The sequence below is a fragment of the Cibotium barometz genome, chromosome 65 (genome assembly GCF_041138505.1).
Source record: "Cibotium barometz isolate CiBa-2024 chromosome 65, ASM4113850v1, whole genome shotgun sequence".
NCBI classification, from domain to species: Eukaryota; Viridiplantae; Streptophyta; class Polypodiopsida; order Cyatheales; family Cibotiaceae; genus Cibotium; species Cibotium barometz.
In genome coordinates, this window is record NC_141110.1 from 14,169,481 (window position 1) to 14,179,697 (window position 10,217).

Sequence of the window (10,217 nt, forward strand, 5' to 3'; positions counted from 1 at the left end):
CCTGAGAGTGCTCCTCTCCTACTGTCGTCATACGTACTGTGCATGTGCAGGCGCACTACCACCATCTTCGCTTTGACTCCCCCTTTCGCACTGCGAGTCTATTCCTCATGGCTGCGCAGAGGAACGAAACACAGAGACAGAAGAGCTGGGGGGTACTCGACCTCCCCTACACAGAAACAAACCAGATAGAGAGAAGGCAGTCTTCTTTTGCACGCACAGAGCAGCATGCAAGCCCCCACAAGCACCAGACAGATATATAGAGAGAGAGAGAGAAAGAGAGGACATCGTGCATGATGCAAGTCGCATGTAGCAAAAAAACGCAGACGTTTATTTCAAGATGATTAGTTGGACAATTGCAAATCACATAACTAAAGTTCAAGAAAACCTTCTTTCAACCTAACGTCAGGAAAACAATTAAACACTAATTAACTATAGCACCCAGCGCCGACGGTAGCTAAGCAGCTGGCTGCAAGTGGTGAGCATGGCGATGACTGTTTGGCAGACTGGATTCTGCTCACTCAGGGAATCCTGCAAGATACACACGCAGAGTAAGATCATCCGCGGGTAATTAGAAAGCATGAGATAATGCGATCGATCGATTGAATCACCGAGAAGATTAATCACGGGAGACAGAAGCTTACGTAGCGCAATTCATGCTGGCGCTAGGTTTGTAGCCCAGGTTCACACCGCATTTGCTAGGGAGACTTGCGACGTTGCCAGAATTGAGGCTGCCGCCGATTGTACCCGCCTCAGCCTCAATGCATTTACAGGCTGTAATCCTGTCAGGCCGCGAGGTCTTGGTCGCAGCGTACAGGCTCTTTAATCCACCACAGCAGCCGGATGTAGGGTTGGCGGATGAGCCTTCGATATAGGGGAGGCAAGGGGCGAGTGCTGAGGAGACAGTATCGCAGCTGATGGCCGCCTGCATCTGAGGCAAATTATAAGCACAGGCCCCCAGCAAGGCCAGGAGGAAAACGGCACTAGTGCCTACGCTCTTGTTCATAATAATAGCTGAGAGAGCCATTGATGAGCAGTCTGTGATATAATGCCTAAGCTCTTCTACTGATTCAAAGCGATCTGGTGCATGGGCCATATATATCGTTGGAGAGTATACGGAATTAAGTTGAATCTCGAGGGTTGGCTACGTCCAGAAGTTCTGCTCGCACACGCATCAAAATGCGGTGCCGACGTGACATGCCTACTATGAGGTCTTCCATCCAACCTTTGCACGTTGAATGAGTTGCCACAACTACCACTACCGTAACAAATCTCTTTCAGAAATGTACTCTGTACATTTGGATTTTAACAAACACATTTGAATTTTATAAATGAAGATGGGAGAACTGATGATTTTAGAGTACAAAACTCTGAACGCATATTGTAAAAGCGCAATAAGATTAACTATAATTTCTTGAAATTAAGGTTTTCTAAAACAGAATATAAACTGATTCTGACAATATATATATATATATATATATATATTTTGACAACATTTGTTTTTTTCCCTAATTAAATGGATATTTGAAAAACAACATCAACACCGACACGCCCATGAGTGCCACCACTTACACAGGGAGGAATGGAACCCTTAAAAAGGTGAGGAATGGAACCCTTAAAGGTGAGGAATGGAAGCCTTAACCTTAACCTAGGGGTAACATTTCAACACCCTAGTCTTAAATATCACATAGTTGTGGACAACATTTCAACACACCCTAGTCTTAAAAGTAGATGTCATCTCTCTTTTGAAAAAGGTAGATGTTATCGATGTATATATATTTACAAAGATTCTCTCTCTCTCTCTCTCTCTCTCTCTCTCTGTCTCTCTCTCTCTCTCTCTCTCTCTCTCTTTGGCCTCACAATAATCTATTTAATGGTAGCTTGCCCCTCCACCCTTCTTCCACACGTACCCATGTTGGGAACCTTTAATCAAGCCATTCTATGCGGGTGCAACCTTGTCTATGACTTTAGTAACCACTGTAGCTAGCCATTTATGTAGCTCTATTGGTCATCATCTCATGCCTTTAATGACTTAACTCCTAATGTTGCTCATATGTAGCTCTAATGGTCCTCATCCCATGCCTTTCACTCCTAATGTTGCTCCTATGTAGCTCTATTGGTCATCATCCCATGTCATTTATGACTTCACTCCTAATGTTCTGCATGACATGGTCAGAGAGTGTGGCTAATATAAGAGCGCACAACTTTCTAGCTCAACTGATTAAGCTTTATGTTTAGATTAAAAGGGCTTATCAACCTTTGATAGGGGCAAGTTTAGGGCTTTTTATGAATGGGAATGGGACCCATGGCCAAGGGAAACACTTATTGGTGGGTGTCACAATCGTAATAGCCCAAAAACAAGGCTCGTATGCCACGTGGAGACCTTTGATATAGTTCAAGTAGACACTCATGAGGGCCTCAGTACTCTTAAGAAAACCCCCATATCACGTGTGGGCAGCATAGCATACTCTAAATTAGGTATGTATACATGGTTTTTTAGATTTTATATACTTATCATGTATGTATGCATTCTTTCTAATACACTAGAACTAGTACTTAGGATGCCTAAATTGCAAATTTAAATTTGTACCTGGCCTAATTTAAAATTCAACTCTGTTGAGAACTCACAATGTGATATCATACATTTTTTCAGGGTGACCCCCCTAGAGGTAAGTTGGTTTTAACTTTCATTACATACTATTATGCTTACAACAAACAATTAAGCAAACATAACAATATAATCAAATGTGCCTCCTCCACATATGTCATGAAAATTCCACCTTTTGTGACCAATATACAAGCTCTAACTGCTTTGCTCAATTTCTCTAACTATTTTTCCCAATTGCTTACTCATCAAGAGTTGAGAGAACGTGATAATACAATCAACTATTCCTCCACTAATTATGTCATGGAATTTCGACCTTTGTGAGAAGTGTGCATTTACATATTAATGGTAATTGATGTAGGCCATCATTCTTGTGCTTATTTTTGACGTTTCAACACTAATTAGTGTTTTCATATAAAATATGTTAAGATTGAATACAAAGTTTTATGCAATGCTTGACTTGAAGAAAGTAATTAGATTCGTATGATTTTTGAGGTTTGAAAGGATATAAAAAGCTACATACACCAAGACATAATATTTTATATATGATATTTAATGTGACTTATAGAAGAGTACAATTTCATGTATATCGTTAAACTAAGAAGGGGAGAGGATAAAGAAGAATATTAGCTTGCGACAATTATGCACATGTGGAAAGTGAAGATAAGAACACATTTTTAGTCAAAAAATAATGATGTAATTTTGCATGAGGACAATTGCAAACAATGAATTATGCACATGGAAAGTGGAGTTGAGGACATTTTTTAATAAAAATTGAATGATGGGTCTTTCCAAACTTAAAATTAAGAGTTACCGAATAAAGAGTATGCATCTTTTCTTCACTAAAATTATAGGAATATACACGAGAGTGCATTAGATATATGTTCTTGATCTTTGTGAACACTTTTGCACCTACACTTGGTTTATCTTTTATAATCTCTCTTTGGAAATTGGAAATTGAGAGAGGTTATTGCTCAAGTATAGGGTAGTGGATTTTTGTTTCACTTCATCATCATGATGAAAATATTACCTATGATCCTTCTAGTCTTAGATCGAAGTTTCATGGAGGCCATGAGGGCACATATTTCTTTTACGGAGGTAAATGAGTAATGACTTCACAATAGTTACATATGCTTATTTCTCTTTTTATGAATAGTCATATGTTACTAAAATACATCAATAACAATTTTAATCAAATTTATGTAAAAATGCTTTTAGAGTAAACCCAAAGTGTTTATTGAATAAAAAAGGTTTCTTCCAAGATACCAAGAAAATGGATTTACCCAAGTAAAGAAAAGTTAAGTTTTTTTGTTGAAAAAATAATTTTACAAAGCATAGGTGAATATATGTTATTGGTATATAGTTCTCTTTTCAACAGCATTGTTTTGTCTCGATTAAGAGATAATTTTAAAAATTTGTATAGTAAAACTATTTGAGAGTCTGAATATGAGGGTATCAATAGTGGGCCATTTTTTAAAAACCATATAAATAATAAAAAAGAAGAAAAATAATAAGGTGAGGGGTTTTTTAATAGTTTTTAAAAAGGAAAAAAAATAAAGTAATGCTATTCTTAATTTAAAAAAAGAAGGAAACATGTCTGTTTTTTAAAGAGGGGAAAATTAAGGTAAGGGTTTTTTTTAGTAACATTAATAAATAGAGAGAAGAGGGGAGGGGTTTATGAGGGTGGGGGCCAAGAAGAAGAGGCGGAATCCATGGGGAACAAGTGAGAGAGGAAAAGGGGAAATAGTAAAACAGATACTTAAAAAGCAAGCAATAAAGGGGGATTTTTCTCTCAAGCCAAAGTGCGATAAAGAACTTGCCACCACCACCGTGTGTTGTTGAAAAGCACCTGGATGCTTCCTCACTATAAGATTCCTCCCCTAGCCTCTCAGGATGTCCAGTATCTTCCCATGTAATCAAATCCCTCTTCAGAAATATAAAGGATCTTGTTTCTACCAGTTTTGGCCTAGGAGGGAGAAAATATTCTAGAAAGAGAATATTCAGATTTTAAATATTTTTGGATAGAAAAATACCTCATCTTATTAAAATAAGTTCCCCTGAAACAAAAGCTCAAAAAGATTTTCAGAAGGTGCATTACAAATTAAGTATAATCTGTTCAAGAGGCATTATCCTAGGGGTGAAGATTTTTTAAAAATTTTAAATTAAGGTTCCTATGGACCAATAAGATTCATCCAAATGTAGGGAGGAGATAAATGAAGAAATAAAAGAAAAATCTCCCAAAAATGAGTAAATACTCACATAAGATGAAGAGTTGACTAAGGACAAGGTTAATAAGTAAAAAAGGGAGATATTTAGAAGTAATGATGCATTTTGACACCTCTGCATGGGGGAATTTTCCTCATGAAGGAGGCGCCTATTTCACGTGCTTTAATAAGTTTTAAACTCCCAAATAGTGAGATATTTGCATCTCTCCTCTCTCCTGTTTCAACTAGATCCAAAAAGTGAGCAAAACTGACCTAAAAATGGTCAAAATTTGACCAAGCTGATCTGGAAAATTCTAGAATCAGTTTGCTTGGTTAGAGGCTCACTTTTTCCTATAAATAGAAGCCCTTCCCTTTTGTTGAAACTTAATAGTGTTTTTGCACTGTTACCCTGCCTCTCCCAAGTGCCAAAAACAATGAATTTTACTCATAATTCATTAGTTTTTGACCTTCCCTCTTCCAAAAGATTGGAGGCCACTCTTGTCTCAAACAAGAGTTGAACCCTCAAACCATCAAGCCAAAGGAAAGCTCTCAAATTTATTAGTAAGTTGGTGATTCTTCTCTTTTCCATTTATTTTATGGTTTTTATGATTTTTATGATTTTTATGGTTTTTTATGCCTTTTGTCGTCTCTAAAATTTCAAGTGATGTTATGCCTCATTGCAAAAGGCATTCCCCTCTCTTCTCTAGTAAATCCAACCATTCTTTATCCTAGGTGAATGATTAATCAATAAACTCAAGTTTTTCATAATGTTTCTCTTAAAATAAGTAGAAAAATGTTACTTTAGAATGATTTAAATACTCTTGATGCATTTCTAATTAATTTTAGAGACTTAAAATTGAAAAATGGTCAGCCATACAAAGGAGGTAATGGCAAAATTTTTTAAAAAATTGAAAATAAGTATTATCTTTCATTATTCTAAAAGAGTAATCCTTATGAATTCTATATTCTAAAGTGTCATTTTCATGCATAGAAGATGCATTTTGATTATTTGTATAAAAGAAATTTAGTTTTATTATTAAAGTATTACTTTCCTTATTATTGATTTTTATGCATAAAAGATTATTAATTTTTATTATAAAACTGTTACTTTTATCATATTTGATTTTCATGCATAGAGGTATGCATAAAAGATTATTATTTTATTATAAAAGTGTTACTTTTATCATAATTGATTTTCATGCATAGAGGTATGCATAAAAGATTATTTTTTTTATTATAAAAGTGTTACTTTTATCATATTTGATTTTCATGCATAGAGGTATGCATAAAAGATTATTTTTTTATTGTAAAAGTGTTACTTTTATCATATTTGATTTTCATGCATACAGGTATGCATAAAAGATTAATATTTTATTGTAAAAGTGTTACTTTTATCATAATTGATTTTCATGCATAGAGGTATGCATAAAAGATTATTTTTTATTAATTATAAAAGTGTTACTTTTATCATATTTGATTTTCATGCATAGAGGTATGCATAAAAGATTATTATTTTAGTGTAAAAGTGTTACTTTTATTATATTTGATTTTCATGCATAGACGTATGCGTAAAAGATTATTATTTTATTGTAAAAGTGTTACTTTTAGCATATTTGATTTTCATGCATAGAGGTATGCATAAAAGATTATTATTTTATTATAAAAGTGTTTCTTTTATCATATTTGATTTTCATGCATAGAGGTATGCATAAAAGATTATTTTTTAATTATAAAAGTGTTACTTTTATCATATTTGATTTTCATGCATAGAGGTATGCATAAAAGATTATTTTTTTGATTATAAAAGTGTTACTTTTATCATATTTAATTTTCATGCATACAGGTATGCATAAAAGATTAATATTTTATTATAAAAGTGTTAATTTTATCATAATTGATTTTCATGCATAGAGGTATGCATAAAAGAATATTTTTTATTATAAAAGTGTTACTTTTATCATTTTTTATTTTCGTGCATAGAGGTATGCATAAAAGATTATTATTTTATTGTAAAAGTGTTACTTTTATCATATTTGATTTTCATGCATAGAGGTATGTATAAAAGATTATTATTTTATTGTAAAAGTGTTACTTTTATCATATTTGATTTTCATGCAGAGGTATGCATAAAAGATTATTATTTTATTGTAAAAGTGTTACTTTTATCATATTTGATTTTTATACATAAATGGGTGCATAAAAGATATTTTTATATTAAAAGTGTGATTTTCATCATAAATGCTTTTATGCTTAAATTAGATGCATAAGAGAAATTCTTTTATTCTAAAAGTGTAATTCCTACTAAATTGGATTTATGAATGGAAAGATGTATAAAGAATTTATTTTTAATCCAAAAGTGTTATTCTCATCAATTTTAATTTTATGCATAGAAAGATGCATAAAGAAATCTATTTTTAGTTCAAAAGAGTTATTTTTGTCAATTTTGATTTTATGTATAGGAAGATGCATAAAAGATTGATTTTTAATTCAAAAGTGTCATTCTCATTTAAAATGAATTTATGCATAGGAAGATGCATAAAAGATTGATTTTTATTTCGAAATTGTTATGCACCTTAAAATGGAATTTATGCATAAATAGAAGCGTAAAGAAATCTTATATAAAAAATGAGAATTCTCTTGTATTCTCTATAAATAGATATGAGGATGTGAAACAAATCAGATAGATGAAAATGAATAGATGGAGATGTATGTATGTGAAAGAATGGATGTAGTTATATGTATGTGAAAGAAATGATGTAGATATGGAATGTGGATGTGGATGTATGTGTGTGAATCTGGATGTGGAAATGGAAGTATGGATGTGGATGTATGAATGTGCATGTAGATGTGGATGTATGAATGTGAATGTGGATGTGAATGTATGAATTTGAATGGGGATGTGAATGTATGAAGGTGGATGTGGAAATGGATGTATGGATGTGGAAGTGGATGTGGATGTATGAATGTGAATGTGGATGTGAATGTATGAATGTGGATGTGAAAATGGATGTATGGATGTGGATGTGGAAATGGATGTATGGATGTGGATGTGGATGTGGATGTGGATGTGGATGTGGATGTGGATATGGATGTGGATGTGGATATATGAATGTGAATATGTATGTGAATGGATATGAAGTCGATCTGAGCGAATGGATGAGATGAGATGTCAAGTGAATCAGAATGTGAAATGAATAATATAATATGTGAACGAATGAGATGTAATGAGAAATGATGTGATGAGATGTAATGTAAATTAAGAAAGATAGGAATGGATGTTATGTAAAGTGAATGAATCTCATGAGATGGGATGGAAAATGATGTATGTGGTCAAGAATGGATACACTTATGAATTGGGTTTGGGTTAAGTAATATGGATTAATGTGGAACAAACTTGAAAAATGTGAATTCATTATAGAAACTGTAATTGTGATCTGTTTATAAATGACTGTTTTATGTCAAGAATGTTGGGGAAGCATTTTGACTATCTTGAGAATGTGGTCGTGGAGACCTACCTGATAAAGTTGCAACTGCTGTACGGAGAGTCAATGGAGGACATCTCGCGTAGCAAGGTCGGACAAGGTCTTGACCAGCCTCGGTTCGATTTAAATGGTAAGCTTCCGGTATGGTGGATGAGGGACCAAGGAAGCGGCCTATGAGTAAAGCGCTAGGTGACCTGCGAAGGATCCTAGAGGGTGCTGCCCATACGGTACTCGGGCTCTAGGCCGCCGAAGATACCCACATGTGCATCGTGGAAGATATTGGAATAAGGAGTAAGAGTTGTTTTTCTGAAACCGGGCATGGATCTGTTGATTGACCTTGCTGGTCCTCAACGGATGAGTCCATGGCTCTTTTATACGGATCTGTTTGGTTGATCTTGCTGATCTTCAACGGAGATTCCATCTTGATTTTTATAAGTGATTATATTGCCGAGTACTATGAGCTAGGAACTATTGAAAAGGCCACTGAGTGAACAGGTGGTGAGCGTTCTGGTTGCCAATGATGCCATAGATACTCTGATGAAGGAATGATTGGTGGAAATTAAGATTCAACCGGATATTTTGGAGGATTGTGATCAGTGATACTATGGTTTCATTAAATGATTGTTTTAAAGATGACTGAATCTGTGAAAAAGGTAATTTCATATTGGGTGTGTAAGTGGTGTGACTAGTTTTATGTTTGCATGAACATCCGGCTAGGGGGCCTGGGAACTCTTTTCCCTAGTACCCGGGACAAAACCTAACCAAATTCCTAATTGGATCCCATCACTACAGTGGTTGGGCGGTTGGCTAACCCAAGGGACTAGTAGATGGGGTTAGGCTGGACTGATGGATCCGTAAATCGAGACTCAATTTCTGTTTAGTTCCATAGATGAAGTAAATCCCGGACAAAAATTATTCTATGGAAAAAGGATCAACAGCTGTGCCTCTCGATGAGGAAAAAAGCGAATAATAATAAATAAATAAATAATTGATGATTCCTGAAATTTGGTTAAAATGTAATAAGCTGAGCGAAACCACAATGAGGATGAATGGGACGAGTCCCTGTGATGATGTTCTTAAATGGAATGATGTTAATGACTTCAGCCAATCACTATGAGATTAGGGGATTGTGCTGGCAGATTGCTACTGTTAACTTTTGATCAATGGATCAAGTTAAGAGATGATAAATTAAAAATCTGAAAAATTGAAATCCCCATGGAGGATTGTTTAGATAGAAGAATTCAGTCTGATGGACCATTATTGTGTTAAAGATATGAATGAGATAATTCTGAATGAATTATTAACTAATAATATGTTCTATATGAGTATCTTTATCCCTTGACTCTGTGGGGAGCCGAGAACCCCGGAATCAGTTGAATCAAAAATCGGATTAAATTATAAATAAAGAGACGTAACAAGAATTTTCGTATTGATAGGAACATGGATCGAGGTCGTCGTGGTAGAAATGTTAACCCACAACTCGATGAAGAAGAGCTCGACTAGGATGTTCGTAAAACTCTTCATAGTTCGCACCCTGGACCTTTCAAGGGTAAAGGGGAAAACTTGGATGAGGCTGTGGAGAAGTGGATCGAATCAATGGAAGAATACTTCGATGTCACTGGGTACAATGAGAAGAGCAAAATGGCTCTTGCAAGGCTGAAGATAGTGGAGACAGCTAGAGTGGCATGGAGAAACCACTGCGAGACAAACCGTCTCGACCGAAATACCCAAACCTGGACCGATCTCAAGGCTTATCTCAGAAAGAGGTTTTGTCCCCCCAGGCTTTCTTGAAACTAAGATGAATGAGTTCTTGGAACTAAAGCAGGAAACCCAAAAAATTGAAGTGTACCATCAGGCTTTTGCACTTCTCCTTAAATATTTCCCTCAATTGGATGAAGAGCAGCTGATGGCCAGGTTCATTCGGGGAAT

General features: G+C 35.0%; 1 protein-coding gene across 2 annotated transcripts; it reads right to left on the reverse strand.

Moving 5' to 3' along the window:
- Positions 1-305: 305 nt before the first annotated feature.
- On the reverse strand, positions 306-1,107 carry LOC147602950 (non-specific lipid-transfer protein 1-like). Of its 2 annotated transcripts, XR_015265708.1 has the most exons (3): positions 642-1,107; positions 459-528; positions 306-355 (listed from the first exon to the last, which is right to left on the reverse strand). XR_015265708.1 is itself a non-coding variant. In XM_086797364.1 (2 exons), the coding sequence occupies exons 1-2, from the start codon at positions 1,091-1,093 to the stop codon at positions 519-521; spliced, it is 462 nt and encodes a 153-aa protein (XP_086653490.1). In that variant the 5' UTR covers positions 1,094-1,106; the 3' UTR covers positions 306-518. The 2 variants fall into 2 exon arrangements, 1 of the variants encoding a protein (XP_086653490.1); XM_086797364.1 differs by having other exon boundaries at positions 306-528; positions 642-1,106.
- Positions 1,108-10,217: the final 9,110 nt, after the last annotated feature.

Excerpts from the sequence above, each read along its gene's own strand:
- LOC147602950 (XM_086797364.1), bottom strand. The coding sequence starts at position 1,093 with ATGGCCCATGCACCAGATCGCTTTGAATCAGTAGAAGAGCTTAGGCAT.